This window comes from Phycodurus eques, chromosome 7 (genome assembly GCF_024500275.1).
Source record: "Phycodurus eques isolate BA_2022a chromosome 7, UOR_Pequ_1.1, whole genome shotgun sequence".
In the NCBI taxonomy this organism is placed as follows: domain Eukaryota; kingdom Metazoa; phylum Chordata; class Actinopteri; order Syngnathiformes; family Syngnathidae; genus Phycodurus; species Phycodurus eques.
Window position 1 is genome coordinate 24,613,703 of NC_084531.1, and position 17,216 is coordinate 24,630,918.

Here is a 17,216-nt window from a genome sequence, read left to right on the forward strand (position 1 = left end):
CTCCAGTAACCAGTAGTTGCCCCGTCCCTCCCTGGACAACTTTTTAATGTGAATACAGAGCCCACGGACGAGGCAACCATGTCCAATCTCAGCAAAGGCGGTACCAAGAAGGACACCAAAATGAGGATACGGGCCTTTCCTGTAAGTGTATGCCGGAGACGATGCCCTGCCTGCCCGCCAGGCGCTGACTCGATCACCGTGGTCTGAGGCTGCTGCCTACCGAGTAGCTGAGAAGCTAACCAGCTGAGCTATATATATATTTATAATATATATATATTATATATAATATATATATATATATTATATATATTATATATTATATATATATATATTATATATATGTATGACTAGCAGTAAACAGTTGCGCCGTCTAATGTCGTCTTACCCCACCACATATTGTAGGTTGTTTTGGTTGACATGCGTGTATTGTTACACGCACATTGGAACGTTTAGTCAATGGTTTTCATGATTGTTATTTTGTCAATAGCTTCAAAAGCCCCCTTATTGTTAGCTCGGTGCTCGGATGGGTCGTTGACGCTAACGTTTCGCTAGCTCGACGCATGACACTTGTTGTTTTACCTCTTTTTGGCTTTGAAAATAAAACGCCCAACGCCAATGTAACTTAGTTTCCACGTTTATGATAACTGACATCTGTGTGCTATAATGTCAAGTTACACACCGCAGACATACAGGAACAAACTAACGTCAACAATGAGATCGATGCTAACAATTATTCGGGCAGTTAGCATAGTTCTGGGCTTGTAAATGCAGTCATGGATGTAAGATCCTTACTCATTGGATCGATATTTTAGAATTGTAGTGCTGTTGGAGGAATTCTATCCGTCCACTTGACACTCCCTTTGTCTGCAAGTCATCGGAGGACATCGTATTCAGCTGACCTCATTTAGCATAAAATAGAAATTCATTCGTGGAACTGGCCGTGTGAACTTGTATATCCTCCAAATGTAGTTCTGGCTGCTGTTGGTGTTCTAATGATTGCTTGAACTCCGTGAGGTGGCCTCACTGTGACAGACTGCAGTTGATCAGGGTGAACCTGTTGATAAGGCCCAATGGCATCATGCATTCGTTTGTTTGTGTCATGTCAGCTGGCAAGAAACGCACTGAAGATGTGAATGTGTTCTCTCTCAGCACCCCCCTCCCCCCAACCCAAAAGAAAAGGGCATATTACGATTGGATAAATCATTCAAATGTTTTGTAAATTTCCAATGTATGATGTAGAGATGTGTCGTGACAAGGTTTCCAAAAAATGAAAGTCTGTCAAAATGCGAAGTTTGGTTGGACTGTCCACTTCACCCTCAGTAAAACACATGTAAGAATTTTGAAACTCGGATGATGGGCTCTGGATAAATGTAGTTTTTTTTTTGATTGGAAAAAAAATTGCCATTTTGGGAAACTTTTTGTGTGATATCGCCTATAGGAAATCTGGTATCAATTATTATTATATTTTTTTTAAACGTATAATTTGTTTCTCAACATATCTCATCAACCCTTTCTTTTCATCTGCAACCCAGGTAATCCCTTCTGATCGGCTGACAAGTTTCAGTTAGAAATATCCACCAATAAATTCGTACGTGCCAAAATTCCAAGGGGTTCTCATAGCCGACGGGTCACAATTCCTCTGACGTTTAAAATGGTGTCGCTTGTCCTAAAAACTCGATTTAAATAGCCCAAATGGAAAAAATTTAGTGAGAAGAGCAGTGTGGACAGTAATTGGGTAATGTACTTTAGTATTTTTTTTTTTTTTTATTTGTTATGGAAAATATTAGAGGTGTTTCTGAAGTGCTCATACCATGTTTATTAAATTATTCCACAAAAATGGAAGCCACTTGTCACCTTGGTACTCGCAATAATCATTTTTCTCATTTAAAGGTCCCCTTCCATCAAAATAAAACATTTTCTACTGTTTCATGCATAATACGGTCAAAAGGAGTCTGTAAACTGGTTTAAGTTTGACATCTAAACTATTTGTCGACTGAATGCAATAGACAATAAACAAATGCTTACAAAGTGACTGGATTAGCTTACCATGTATTTGTGATGTAAAAATTTTACTCATTCTTAAAGTACCCATCCACTTCATGGTTGCGTGACGGCCACTCATCTCAAGATAAATTGCTGATTGGCAATGCGGCTGCGTCTTGTGTAATGCTTAAACTTTGTGTCACCTGCCGAATAAATGGATTCCATTTATTTTGGGAGAAATTTCTCAGCATTTTGAAACCAGAATTCTGCTGTATTCAGGCCCATTTTGTGGAGCATGGCTTTGTAATATAACCTCACACTGCTGGAAGTGCCTTTCCGGGTTTGGAGCATGCGAGCCAGCTTGCTGGGTAGCCAACACAAGCCATGCAAATACAGTATCTAAAAGCATACGTGTTGTGTTTTACAATGACACTTAACTATAATTATAATATTGTATGTAACTGAGGTCACTGTCGCCAAAATGTCCACGACAGATGAACGCCGCGAGCCAGTTTCATTAAATGGATTGCATGGGACCAGCTTTCAATATTTCCTTGTAACCCACTTTCAAAATATCCTAGTATCGGACGAACAATCCAACACTTGTTGAATTCTGCTAACAGGATGAAAGTAAGACACCCCCCCTACACACACACACACTCACACTAACATCGAATAAATTGAACGTGAGGTCCATATTTACATTGAGAAAATGAGCGATCCAATCAGAGCAAAGCTTATTTACATGTCACATATTAATGAGCAATCCAGCCGTCTTAACTGCCAAGCGTAAAAGGACCAAATAGATCAGCTTGAAGAAGGACTTTCTGGGCATTTTCAACCTAAATGATCTTGCAAACTCGATAAAAGGACATCAAAGATTATAAGAAATAATTGAAAAAGGTTTGATGGACGGGGAACTTCAAATATTTCCAATGTCCTCTTCTTGCTTTTATAATTTTTGTGACTTCCACATGATTAATCATAATTTATTTTTTCGGCGGCAACCGGCACTTTAACGTAACAGTCTTAAAAACTTTTTTATTTTTTTATTTTTTATTTTATTATTATTTTTTTTTTTTACAAAACACTGTCTGCTTACAAGTAGAAATAATTTACTGTTCAGTTCAATGAAGATGAGTCACAATATGACAGTGTAAAGTGAGTAAGCTCTTATTCCCAGAATTTCTTGCAGCAAAACGTCTTTTGGAAGTTAGCGTATTTGTTGTGTACAAAAAGGAGTATTATGTCCACACGCAAAAGAAACAATTAGAATGAAGTTAGGTGAATCAGATTCTTAATAAATGTAAAAATTCCCTAACCATGTCTGTTTGGTTAATTGAACTCTCTAAATTGTCCTTAGGTGTCGATGTGAGTGTGAATAGAAGTTAGGAGAATCAGATTCTTAATAAATGTAAAAATTCCCTAACCACATCTAAATGTCGGCTTGAAAATAATAAAACATTGATGTCTTTCTTACCTTTCAGATGACGATGGATGAGAAGTATGTGAACAATATATGGGACCTCTTGAAGAATGCCATTCAGGAGATTCAGAGGAAGAACAACAGTGGCCTGAGCTTTGAGGAGCTTTACAGGAACGCCTATACAATGGTGCTCCACAAACATGGAGAGAAGCTTTACACTGGCCTGCGGGAGGTTGTCACCGAACATCTGATCAACAAAGTAAGATCAACACACACACATCATTTACAAATGGTTGTGACTGTAGCTGCTAAAGAATTGTCAACTTTTGCATCGCACTTGTAGATGATTAATAAATGTGCTGATTTCAATGTGCCGAACCACAACAATATCTAGCTTCAATGAGTTCTGTTTTAAAGGGACAATGGAATAAATCCCAGCTCTATGTTTACGCCAATTTACAGGGAAGCCACTATGAAAGTTGATAATACCTAGTGCAATGTAAAATTTTAAACATAACATGTCCCGCTGTAAAGCACTTATTATCGTTCGATCACAGGTGACAAGCATATCACTGGTGCTGGGAAAAAAACTCATGTCTAAATTTGGTCAATTTCATATTTTTTCACAAATCGATACTATTGGTCACTCCCCACCTGGATATGTTATTTTTACAAATGAATGACCAATGGCTGAAAATGGCTTGCTGTCTTTGACAATGCAATGCTAATGACTTAGCAAACATGCTGTTTTTTGGGGGTTTTTTTGTTTCCTGAAAAGTGATAGCTTTGGAGCTTCAAGGTTTCCACCTGATGCCGCGTTATGTCGTAGCAGTCTTCATCTTCACTCAGTTCTCCTTGTGCTCAAACCGCTCAAACACATTGACTTAAAAGCACAAAACTATAGTCACAAAAGAGCTTGATCAGGGGTCTACAAACTTTTTTCTCCATGGGTCACATTCAGAAAAAAAAAATTATGGCTGTAAGTTAACACATTTCATTAGTATTTGGTACCATTGCCTTTAAGCTGGATGACTTGGGTCAAACGTTTTGGATATCCTTCCACTAGCTTCTCACAATAGCTGGAAGGAATTTTAGACCATTCCTCCTGACAGAACTGATGTAACCAATCAGGTGGTGCTGTGGGTGTGACAATGCAGGAGAGAAGTCACAGACAGAGCCAAAATGAATAGAAATTGCACCCAAGGATAAACCAGACTTGTGCAAGTAGTTTGGACATATGATATAAATCAACGTATTTTGTTCATAGAAAGTTGGTCAATAAAAGTTGGCTCAGAGTCACATTAAGCACACAGGAATGGAAAGTTAGCCAAATAAAAGTAGTAATGTCATCATCCTGAGTCACTGAACCACTCGCTCATCCCTGAAATACTGGGTAATGCTTGACAAAATTACTTGGACACCGGTACACAAGTGGGTCAGCATTGGAAAGAGCTCTGAGTATGATGCAGTGCAGTACGCCGCTACTGCAACTATGAGTAAAGATGTTGTTTATAATAATTATTATCTTAGTGAGGGCCGTACGGCTCTTGTATTGGTTCTAATTACAGCTCATGTTGTTGCAGGTGAGTGTAGCTTTTTACTTTTGATTGCCTAGTCAGATTTTTCACCAGGACATCTTGTCTATATGTGGATGTGAAAATGGTTTGTGTAGTTTGATCTCATGAAACTGAAGGAGCACCTGTGATTATACATCAACTCTCCAGTAGGAGAGAAAAAAGGGAGGTCAGCGTGCCCTTACAATCTACTCTGACGTTTGCTTTTTTTCCTTTTCTGCTGAGTCACACTGCAGGGACTACTATCACACTGCTGAATGTCTGCTCAAGGAGTTGTAAGATAGAGCAAAATGTCATTTCTATCAAGAAAGATAGGAAAGAGATGACAATGTAAATGTAGTAGTGCATTTTTTCTGTTCAGTTGAGTACAGCACCACTCCCTACTGTGCCAAAATATATCCACTTATATTATTTCCCCAAAGGTACGAGAAGACGTCCTCAACTCCCTGAACAATAACTTCCTCCAAACCCTGAACCAGGCTTGGAATGACCATCAAACTGCAATGGTGATGATCCGGGACATCCTGATGTACATGGTCAGCCGATGTTTTCTCTGAGCCTCATTTAGCACCTTGAGACTGCCTGCCACAGACTTTTAACAACAAAAACACTCTTCTCTTTTTTTCATCTTCCACAGGACCGAGTTTATGTGCAGCAGAATAACGTGGAGAATGTCTACAACTTGGGTCTAATCATATTTAGGGATCAGGTTGTCCGCTATGGCTGTATCAGAGACCACCTCCGACAAACCCTACTAGACATGATCGCACGTGAAAGGAAGGGGGAGGTGGTGGACAGGTACTAGCTCAAACACTAACTTAATAGTCCATATTCATTTTGTGTATTTATTGCCCTTATGTTTCAGTAAACCGGACTTATTTGGACCAAGTGACAATGGATTTAATGTTTGGTCTTCTCATCTCTATCAGGGGTGCCATCAGAAATGCCTGCCAAATGTTGATGATCCTCGGTCTTGAAGGCAGATCAGTTTATGAAGAGGACTTTGAAGCACCTTTCTTGGAAATGTCTGCAGAGTTTTTCCAGGTCTGTCAAATAGTTTCTACAGTTTATCCCCACCCCTGTTTGCCCTACCCTATTCGCTCACTGTTTGCATTTTTTTTCCTGTGGTGGTACCTAGGCCTGGGTGATTAAATGGTCGGAATTAGTGATTGTGACTGTGATTAATTTCAGATCTATCACGGGGATCAGCTGTGGGTATTTCCTTGATCCAACATAACAGAAATCCCCCCCCACCCCAAAAATATACCCAGTTGCTGCAGATGGAACTTTTCAATAACTTATAAATATGCGAATATGTGAATATATGTGAATTAGTAGTGTTTGTGCTGCTTCTTTGTCTTGAATCATATTTTGTGTATTATAAGAATTTTCATGTACATTCTATATCCTGTGTATATATAGCAATATTGGATATCGACTTTAAGCCCCCAATATCGGTATCAGCATCAGCCCCAAAAAAATCCCATTTAGGTCAGGCTCTTAATTTAAAGTATATAGGCAATTATAAAAGATTTGGTTAAAAAAAAAACCTTACACTAGAGTCTTAAACCACCAAGGACCAAACACAAAGAAAATTAATGTTGTATTTCATGTTCATCTTAGATGGAGAGCCAGAAGTTCCTTGCAGAAAACAGTGCAAGTGTGTACATAAAGAAGGTGGAAGCCAGGATTAATGAGGAGATTGAGCGGGTGATGCACTGCCTGGATAAATCCACAGAGGAGCCCATTGTCAAGGTAGTGGAGAGGGAGCTCATATCCAAGCACATGAAGACAATTGTGGAGATGGAAAACTCTGGTCTGGTCCACATGCTCAAGAATGGCAAAACAGACGGTAAGTGAACTTCTTTCCATTCCTATTTGGTTTCTTTTCTGTACGGTATAAAAAAGTTCCAGGTGCTATTATGGCACAACAAACCATGTGACATTGCTGTCTTCTCTTATTGTTTGCAATAATTATAACAGGAAGGAGAGCTCAACCGTATGCACAAAATGGAGTAAAGTTGGCCTTTCTCGACAACAAAAATAAACGGAAAATGTTGCAAGTTATACTACATTAGCAAATAAGAGGGAACACTAAATGAGACGTTTTGTGCTTTTTCACAATATAAAACAGTTTGTACGTGTCCAAATAACATCAGTGACGGCTTTAGTCAAATTACCCCATCCATAAAAAATTATAGACAACCTTTTAAAACATATTTATTGCAATGGTGAAGTTGGCTCATTTTAGGGGTGGATCTCTCTTGTGTCGTGCACCAGCCCTCATCCCACCCCACATACTGCCTGGCCAATGGCGAGTCTGGCTTTCATTACATTGACTACCAATGGCTTGGATTTCCCTGCCATTTGCCTGCCTCCTCTTCAGCCTCGCTCAGCGTCATGTGTCTGCGGCGTCTGGCTGCTTGCTTCTACTAGTACAAGCAGAGCCCAAAGTGTGGGAAACAAGCGAGTGCTCTTAGCTTAAAGACAAAGCATTTTATCTTGCGGAGGCAACAGTAACATCTGTGTATGTGATGCATGGACCCATCACCAAACATAAAACACCCGCCGCTCACACACTTCTTCACAGAGCAATCAAGTAAGTGCCACATTTCAGAAGCTAACGCTGTTATTTAACGCTAATCTGTGAATTGATCAAAACTAAAGACACCTCCGTTTACATTGCCTGAACATACCACTGGTTAATTTAACCATAATCCACCATATACCCATTTAAAGCAAGCACCCACAGACATCCCATTGCATTGTCACTCATAAATTTAGCATTTCATCCCCAAACTTTGGAAATACACTTGTCAATTAGTTTAGCGGTGTGGGGCATCACATCACCGAATGTAAATACCCCACCCAAATCAGCTATTTAGCCGAAAATTTTTATGAGAAGCTAATTACGGCAAAACTGTTAGCTAATGCAGTGCTAACACAGCAGTTGTGCTTACATTCTGCCTTTGCCAAAATAGTGTTTTGCCTACAACATCAAGTGGAACTTTTGGCCAGTCTCGCTGCCAAGTAGTTGGCTGAGAAACTTTTTGTGGGTATGTTTATTATGGTAATTAGGCCACTTTTTCGTAACACTGGGGCAGAAGTGCAGAACTGCACGCACAGAGACATATTTTAAGAAATACGCCGATGACAAAAGATTTACTTGATTATTTCACACTAGACCCAACTATTTGTATACAAATGTTAAAAAGTCAATTTCCATAGTATGTCTGCTTTAAAGGAAACTTCATGGGCAAGTGATCCTCCTTCACATGGTGAAAAGAAGTCATGCTGATGTCCTATGACATGCTAGCAGTCCATGTGTAACAGAAAACTTGATTTGTCAGTCAACTGTCTCAAATGTTTACATGCTATCATTAGGATCTTTCCACGCCTGTAAAAAAAACTAACAAAACAAACTGCAGTTGGTAGTGAGTCAGTCTGCTACTGTGAAACGATTACCGTATTTTTGCGACCATGAGGCGCACCGCATTAAAAGGTGCAGTCTCAGTTATGGGGTCTATTTCTGTATTTAACACATACATAAGGCACACCGTATTATTGGGCGCAGGCATGGTAAAACATACGCTAGCTTAAAACATACGGTAGCATGCATGTACGCTAAAACATATGCTAGCATGCATACTAGCGTATGTTTTTAAAAAGGCAGCGGGAGCAAAACTGAGTTTGGTTGTACTTTATTGAAGTACTTAACAATGTGCTCACGTTATTTTTTTATCAATCCTCATCCAAAAATCCATCAAAGTCCTCCTTTATCCGAAATGAACAGCTGGGCAAGTTCTCCATCAAACATGCCGGGTTCCCTCTCATTATTGTCGGAGTCAGTCTCGTTGCCGGGGGGCTGTTCAGCAATGATGCCGGCGTTTTCCTGCTTCCTCCACTTGCGAACCATGGATTGATTGATCTTGAATTCTCTCGCGGCTGCTCGATTCCCATGTTCCTCCGCGTAACTGATGGCTTGCAGTTTAAACTGTGCTTCGTAAGCGTGTCTCTTCGTTGGTGCCATTTTCGGGGGTCCTCAGCCAAACCGATGCACATACCGGAACTATATACCTACTGGGGGCGTGTCTTTATCGTCCTCTGTCATGCGCATCCTTCCCCCTTTACATCCGCATGCTGTCCTCAGTCACGTCCGCCTTCCTCTATATAAGCAGCGTGTTAGCAGGAAATGCTCCCAGTCAGTCAAGCGGAGCGCTCATTAAAGTCACACAACAACATTTACAGATTTTGGAACTCTGTGCACACATAAGGCGCACCGCATTATAAGGCGCCACGTCCATTTTGGAGAAAATTTAAGACTTTTAAGTGCGCCTTATGGTTGTGAAAATATGGTACTTAAAACCCTACAATATGACAGATTGTAGAACAAAGCATTTGTTTGACCTACGGTATGTTCAGAATTTCACAAATAACATGAAGGCAATGATGATAAAGGCAATGCATCCTGTTTGTTAGCAACTACGGATTGTGACCTGCGGGGTCCTATGCCTGTCAATCCACAGATCTGGCCTGTATGTACAAGCTGTTCAGTCGGGTTCCTAACGGACTGAAGACCATGTGCGAGTGTATGAGCTCATACCTTCGGGAGCAAGGCAAAGCTCTCGTTTCAGAGGAGGGAGAAGGGAAGAACCCTGTGGATTACATCCAGGTACACGCACCAGCAGACTGCTGTGCTCTTACACCACCACTCCAACTTACATTTTCATAAAAATATAATTTATCCCAGCCAATCAGAAATGAAAAACAAATGTCATGATTTTTAATTAAAAATAATGGGTTACCATTTTAATTGTGCTGTAATAAGGATTGTCACACTTAAAGTTGTTGTAATCATTGAGTGTTGAAATATTGAATTTTCAAGTCATTCAATGAATTCTAGAGTTAGACACCCAGAAAAAAAAAACACCCCTCCCATTTTGTGGTTATTATAAAAAAAAAAAAAAAAAAAGGCAAGCCAATATTAAGAAATTTGTTTTGTTCTTAGCTCACCGCTGTATGCAAGTCCAGTCCAGGATCACAACACCCCTTTTGAACTCCAAACAGAATCTAACTGCTCTGACTGTCCCTATTTTTGTAGTCTCCAAATATGGTGTCCTACTCCCACTTCACTGTTTTTACGTGACCTTGTTTGAATGAACTTAGGGATTTTGACGGGGTGTTGTAAGGTTGATTTGATCTGCCTCACTCTTCTCTTCTTCCCACAGGGTCTACTGGACCTGAAGTTGCGTTTTGACCGTTTTCTCCAGGAATCTTTCAATAACGACCGTCTCTTCAAACAAACTATTGCTGGCGACTTTGAGTACTTCCTCAACCTCAACTCACGCTCGCCCGAGTACCTCTCACTCTTTATTGATGACAAACTGAAGAAAGGAGTCAAAGGGGTGAGTTTGTGGATAACTGCCTCCTGACTTTTCCACAGGAACCATCATATACATTTTGCTTTTCTTTTCTTCAGCTGACAGAGCAGGAGGTGGAGTCCATACTGGACAAGGCCATGGTGCTGTTCCGCTTCATGCAGGAGAAGGATGTGTTTGAGAGGTACTACAAGCAACATCTGGCCCGCAGGCTGCTCACCAACAAGAGTGTCTCAGATGACTCGGAGAAGAACATGATCTCGAAGCTTAAGGTGTGAGACACAAGCCAACAATGACATACAATGACAAGATTTATCTTTCAAACTAAATAGCATGCCTATTTTTACCTGTATAATAAAAATACACAAAGACTACAACTTTGAAGACAAAATGCATATACAGAATAATTGATGGATTGCATACCATATTGTGTAATTTCTGATTGGAATCCTTTTGGTCCTTTCTCAGACTGAGTGTGGCTGTCAGTTCACGTCTAAACTGGAAGGTATGTTCCGGGATATGAGCATCTCCAACACCACCATGGATGAGTTTAGACAACATCTGCAGACCACCGGGGTGAGCAGAAGTTAAACGACCCAAACTCTCTGTCGGCATACTGTACACCACATGGATGTTTAATTTTGTCTACACACTTAATTTAGTTTTTATTTGCTCTTTTACATGCATATACACACAAAAATGCGGAGTGTGAGAGATGAGTAAGACTGAGGATGCTATGCAGGTTGTGGTAAAGCTTGTGTGTCCCAACCAGGAACAGCTAAAATGAGAATGTGCTTGGTGCTCATAATATTAGCACACATGGGGAAAAATGTTTTAACCATGTATACAAAATGTTGTTTTTAGCCAGTAATGTATACTTGTCACTGAAGTACTGCAAAAGCATGTACATTTTGTTCACAAATGTTTTTGTTACTGTTGATGTAAAAGCAATGTTTTTAATGATTCCTTATATTTTAATATTTTTAGCTCACATTTGTAACATCCTATTCTACATCCACACCAGTAACATTTTTATCAATACAATTTACTGCTGTATATGAAGACAAATTCATTTTAAACGCTGTTGTCTTTAGCAGCCTGAGACAACCATTCCAGTTTCTCATGTGCAGGGAGGCACCCTTTGGAAAATGAATTGTCCACCTCTGTTCTAACCTCAGGTGTCTCTCGGGGGCGTCGATCTCACGGTGAGAGTGCTGACAACGGGTTACTGGCCGACACAATCGGCAACACCCAAATGTAACATCCCCCCTTCACCTCGACATGCTTTTGAAGTCTTCAGAAGGTCAGTACGTTGCACATGACACATTCTCTCCGCTTTCTGCATTTTGTTGTAGTTTAACTGTTGTTTAAATCCCTAATGTACTGAAGCCAGATCTTGTTCCTAGAGGTTTCTTGTCAGTTTCAAGCAGTAGTGTACTGTTCTAAATCGAAGCAGGATCCATGCTAACTTTAAAATGATCCAACACAAGGTGGCCAAAGTAGCTGAGGTGAAAGGTTTGATCAGATTGTGATAGAATGCACAACCTGTGGAGTTTGAGAGATTCATAAAGCCACACTGACTATTCTCTGACATTTACTCTGTGTGACTTTATTCTGCATGTAGGTTTTATCTTGGGAAGCACAGCGGCAGACAGCTAACACTGCAGCACCACATGGGTTCTGCAGATCTAAACGCCACCTTCTATGGGCCCATTAAAAAGGTATGTGCCACTTTAAATACCTAAAAGACTGACTATGTTTTCATCTTTGCACAATATCCGTTTTCTTGTGTGAAACCGATTGAGGAGTAATTACAGTGCATTGTTTTTTTTTTTGTTTTTTTTTTAATAAACAGTCGTTCCATGTTCAAGGTTTGGCTTTTCGTTCTCCCAAACTGAGTTGTAGTGGAAAGGAACAAGTTTTATCATGCTCTGCTCTTGGTCACATAGTTGATGTATTACATTGAACTGATTTGTATTCACGCGTCACAGAGGCACTCTCATGTCCATGTTGTCGTCTGAGGTAACCCAGGTCTGTGTATCTAATGCCTATTCTACACTGTACAATTTTTACAGTCTTATAAGATGAATGCAAGTGGCACTGTACGACATGAAATGGGTAGCTCATTGATTTTATGTTCACAGTATAATGGAACATACATTGACGACAACAGAGTGAAATTCGAGCTGTAAATGCAGCATTATTGCATCATCAATTTGCTGCCAGGTTGGGTTGTTGCCATGGCAATAGTTAAAATTGTTGCAAGTGCCAAAGTGGTGTTTCTGTGTGTCGAAAATGAAATAAAAGGCAAAGGAAAGTGTGGTTTCCAACGTGGCTGGGCAAAGGGGACCAATTGATGTTACTAACGTGAGTTTACATACATGGCAATGCGACCGCAGCCCATGTATTCCAAGTAATCCAGGATATCATTGTTCCGCCTTCATTTCTCCATCTGCCAAATTTGTGTGTGTTCCTATTCATTTGTTCACTGAAAGCAATGATGGCATCAATGAGAGCCAGACACACTGCGAGATGATTTCTGACTCTGCTTGTTATCGTAGCTCGCATTTGTTCTGTAGATGTATGACCATCGTGTTTGAACTATGCGTGCACGTCTTTCTTCAGGCAAAATCACAGTGTTAACTCGTCTTAAAATAGGAAAACGGTTTCTTTTTTTCTAGTTAGAGAATGAACAGCTGTTGTGTGATGTTTTTGAAGTGATGGCAGATGTTGTGTCAACAGGAGGATGGGTCAGAGGTCGGAGTTGGGGGAGCCCAAGTAACTGGTTCCAACACCAGGAAGCACATCCTGCAGGTGTCCACCTTCCAGATGACCATCCTCATGCTTTTCAACAACAGAGAGAAGTCCACCTTTGAGGTCAGGAATTGTTGTCCCAGTTTTTCTCGGTTACAGGCTAAAGCGCACAAATCTAAAACCTACTGCGTCTCTACTGCTTGTGCTTTACTTTGCATATATTGTAGACTTGACTCTAATGTGTATATCTCTTGGTCTCAAAACCCTATAGGAGATCCAGCAGGAGACAGATATTCCGGAGAGGGAGCTGGTGCGGGCACTGCAGTCGCTTGCCTGTGGGAAACCCACTCAGAGAGTCCTCACCAAGGAGCCCAAGTCCAAGGAGATTGAGAATGGCCATGCGTTTACAGTCAATGACCAGTTTACCTCCAAACTGCACCGGGTCAAAATCCAGACGGGTATGGCGATCCATTTAGTAAATAAGAGCTGTCCTAATATGAGCACAGTAATCTTTTATTTATTTATTTATTTCTCTCTATGGATTGTGGGTCACTTGTCGCTTATGATGCATTAGGAGCCAGCACAAAGCTGAGGGAAATTTTCAATGCATGCCTCGAGTCTTGACATTTGCCATTTGTGCCACCTAGTGGCTGCAAAACAAGGGGAGTCTGACCCAGAGAGGAAAGAGACCCGACAGAAGGTGGACGACGACAGGAAGCATGAGATTGAAGCTGCTATTGTTCGCATCATGAAGTCTAGGAAGAAGATGCAGCACAATGTCCTAGTAGCAGAGGTGAGTCAGCCTGAAGTGAACCAAAAACCAGTGAGTACAAGCTCTAATGGGATTTTTCCATGTATTTACTCCCCAGGTCACACAGCAGTTGCGAGCGCGATTCCTCCCCAGTCCTGTAGTCATCAAGAAGCGTATTGAAGGACTCATTGAGAGGGAATACTTGGCAAGAACACCAGAGGACCGCAAAGTGTACACCTATGTAGCGTAAAACATGTGAATTCAGTGCACCATAGAGTCGGGAGAAACAGCGAGCCTTGTTTTTGTGGACTGCTATGCGTTTGAACGAACTTGGAAGTGCTCTCATCGTTGATTCTGGGATACACTGGGAAGTTTAACTTTTCTTCCATAAAAAATGCTAGGAAAAAAAAAATCATGCAAAAGATGGGGAAGTTTTCTTGCAATATTAGATTTCTTCTGCTAACAGAAATGACCGGAAGGTCTAGTTTTGTACAAAAATAAGTTTCTTGTGGCCTTTGGAGAGAACTGTTGAGAGCCTGTTTGACCAAGAGGTTGAAGAAGGAATGTTGGTGCTCGGTGGTTACTAGGCAGACTTGCGGCTACACAGAGACTAAAGAAAACTGTTGAATTCACGCCCCTGTTTTAATTGTTGATGTCTGTGTTATGTTTGTGTTTTGTGGCACAACGACGGCTGTACAGACACTTTTTTTACCCTCTCTGAGTATCTGAAGTGGAGAAAATGGGTCAAAGTGTTTACTGGCACAAACTTGGCTGTGAGGCAATGGCGGTCAAATTCACCGAGTACTTGACAAGTGCTTAATTTATTTTGCAAATCTGTTTTTGAGGTTGTTCAATGCCTGAAAGTAATTAATTGCACCTCCTATACTGTTAAATGCCATTGTCACATATGTTATTTTTCAGACGCTAAACCACCATGCTTTATCAACCGGCTCCTTAATGGGAATAAGACAAATATGAAGCCCCATAAATGTTTTGGTCCATCGTGATATATGACTCAGGCCTGTACGAGTGACCATAAAATGGCGGCTGCTCTCCGAATGGCTACATCCCTGTGGTGCAGGTTTCAGTGAGGAATAAAATTATTATTATTATTATTTTTTTTCCATTCTTGGTTGCATTTTGAATGGGGGGGGAGCCGAACTAGCACCATGTTCTAATGTGTACAAATTGTAAAATAATTATTGTACTCACTGCAAAGTTGGATTGTACAGGGCCTTGTTTTCATCATAATAAATGTAGAATAAAACGGATGTTCACTCTTTTTGATGTTCTTCCAACAAGGAGGACAGACAAAATGTGAAATGCCTCTGCAACCAACAATTAAATGTCCTTAACGCTAGACCCATTCTTTCATATGACTACACTGGAAGAACTCTGCAGACATTCCAGAAACCAAGTGCAGCTCTCCACAACGTTTTGTTTTCAAGTACAGTAAGTCATGTACTGTTTTAAATTTTGAAGAAAATGAACTTGCATATGTACCACTTGATGGAATGTAGTCACAAACAAATGTTTGCCAAATCCAGAGGATTTTTTTTAAGTACATTATCTAAATAAAAACACTCCAAACTTGACACAGTAAGTAATATTGCTAAGTTAATTGATGCATCACAGAGATGTGCCTAATGATGTGGACGTGCTAAGTAACGCACCGTCCATAAACGGGACGAAAAGGGAGCTAAAAGTGGCTTGTAATGCTCTTAGCGAGGTTTTAAACAACAATGGCAGGCTTCCATGCACTTTTCGATCTGGACCGGCCGTCTGGACTCTTTTGTCTCGTAGCAGTGTTCCACGCACGCCATCTGCTCGTCGTATTAGCGACGGCTTTAACAGCCCCGAGCCGGCTGCTTTCGCCCAATATTGCTTTTTCGCGGTTTTAGTTTTTTTTTTTTTTTTTTGCTAGCCGAGTAAATCACATTACAGTGCGTCAATTGAATGTAACGGTGTTTGGTTAACGTTATCCTCCCGCTTCCCTTCTGGTGCCACTTTTTTTTTTTTTATTTTATTATTTTTTTTTTTTGAGCTCCGTCCGCGGCGGTCCGGGAAGGAGAAGTCATCCGGGATGCTCGCCTCTCTCCCCGCAGCGTGCCCGCCGTCCCCTTCGCGACTTGGTGTGCATGTAAAAAGTGTGCCGTGTTGACAAGAGCGGTGCTTTTCAAGAGAGCGGAAGATGCTCACGTGGATTCTGGAGCTGAAAGTGCCAGGTAGTGAGTTGGAGTGTTTTGCTAGTGGTTAGCTTCCAGGTTAGCCGCAGGCTAACGCCAGCTAGCCAACTTCGCCGTTTAACCGGAGTCAGAATGGAAAGTAACTTTTTTCAACGGCATTTAATTTACTCTCCGCCTTTTTTTAAATTATATTCCTTGCTGCCAAGGGAATTAAATAGTATTCAGTCCTCGTTTATACGCGTTGTTTGTATTTTAATGCGTTCTCGTTTAAGTTTACGAGCTCCTGATAGCGAACAGTGCGTTGTCATGGCGACCAGACTAAAGATGCAGGCGTCCCAAACCCACCACCACAAGATGGAGGCACATTGTTTCAAAAACTTCAAATCATGTTCTTATGTTCTATTTTAGATCGGACTCCAGTAGGATGTCAACATCTGCCGGTAAGTGCGTTTAATTTCCTCCAACTAGACACCACTTAAATGCATCTTTTATTTTGTCTGTGTTGTTTTTAATTCCAAACATGTCAGAAAATAGGCAAGAATGTCGATCACATTTCCAAAAACTGAAGTCTGTGAATATCTTGTTTTGCTCAAAACACAAAGGGAACTTGTTTGCTTTGACAGAGGACTAAGGAAATCAGAAAGTAGTCAAATTTGACAAAAAAAAAAAACATATTTTAAATCTTGATTTATATTTAAAAAGTGGTTCAGTTCCCTTTCCATCTTGTGTCATCATTGGACAGTTACTTATCTGGCCATATGTGATTTAAATTCATTGCATTTTAACTCAAAAGAAGTTGCCCAATTTCCATTAATGCATTTTCTTTTATGAGAATGGTTTGGTAAATTCGGGAGTATTATGAATCCATTGTTGAGATATTTTATTTACTGTCATGCAAAAGGTGCTTATTTAATGTGTCTAACTTTACACTGTAAAAAAAACTAAATCTATACAATTACAAAGTAATTGAGGGCAGAGAAGGAATGTTATGCTGTGGATGGAGAATGTGAGGTGGACCACCTTCTAAAATCAATTTCTCAATTGCTTCACTGAAAGCAAGAAAACGTCCACTAACATGTACAGAGCTCCATGATATGAGAATTTTATTTTGGCCACAAAATAGTTGTGACATGCACACAAAATGCTAATATGACCACAAAATAA

At 40.4% G+C, this 17,216-nt stretch overlaps 2 protein-coding genes across 2 annotated transcripts in view; both read left to right on the top strand.

Moving 5' to 3' along the window:
• Nucleotides 1-15,236, top strand: cul3b (cullin 3b). The gene is made up of 16 exons (XM_061682148.1): nt 1-141; nt 3,471-3,668; nt 5,406-5,519; nt 5,621-5,781; nt 5,913-6,027; nt 6,607-6,835; nt 9,510-9,655; nt 10,212-10,388; nt 10,463-10,633; nt 10,830-10,937; nt 11,540-11,664; nt 11,986-12,082; nt 13,104-13,238; nt 13,387-13,573; nt 13,763-13,908; nt 13,985-15,236. The coding sequence occupies exons 1-16, from the start codon at nt 79-81 to the stop codon at nt 14,114-14,116; spliced, it is 2,304 nt and encodes a 767-aa protein (XP_061538132.1). The 5' UTR covers nt 1-78; the 3' UTR covers nt 14,117-15,236.
• LOC133405357 (protein FAM124B) overlaps nt 14,648-17,216 on the top strand; it is a 9,523-nt gene continuing 6,954 nt past the window's right edge. Inside the window, exons 1-3 of the mRNA XM_061682228.1 lie at nt 14,648-14,678; nt 15,911-16,091; nt 16,461-16,492. Of these exons, the coding sequence (XP_061538212.1) occupies nt 14,648-14,678; nt 15,911-16,091; nt 16,461-16,492 (244 nt within the window). The remainder of the gene's footprint in view (nt 14,679-15,910; nt 16,092-16,460; nt 16,493-17,216) is intronic.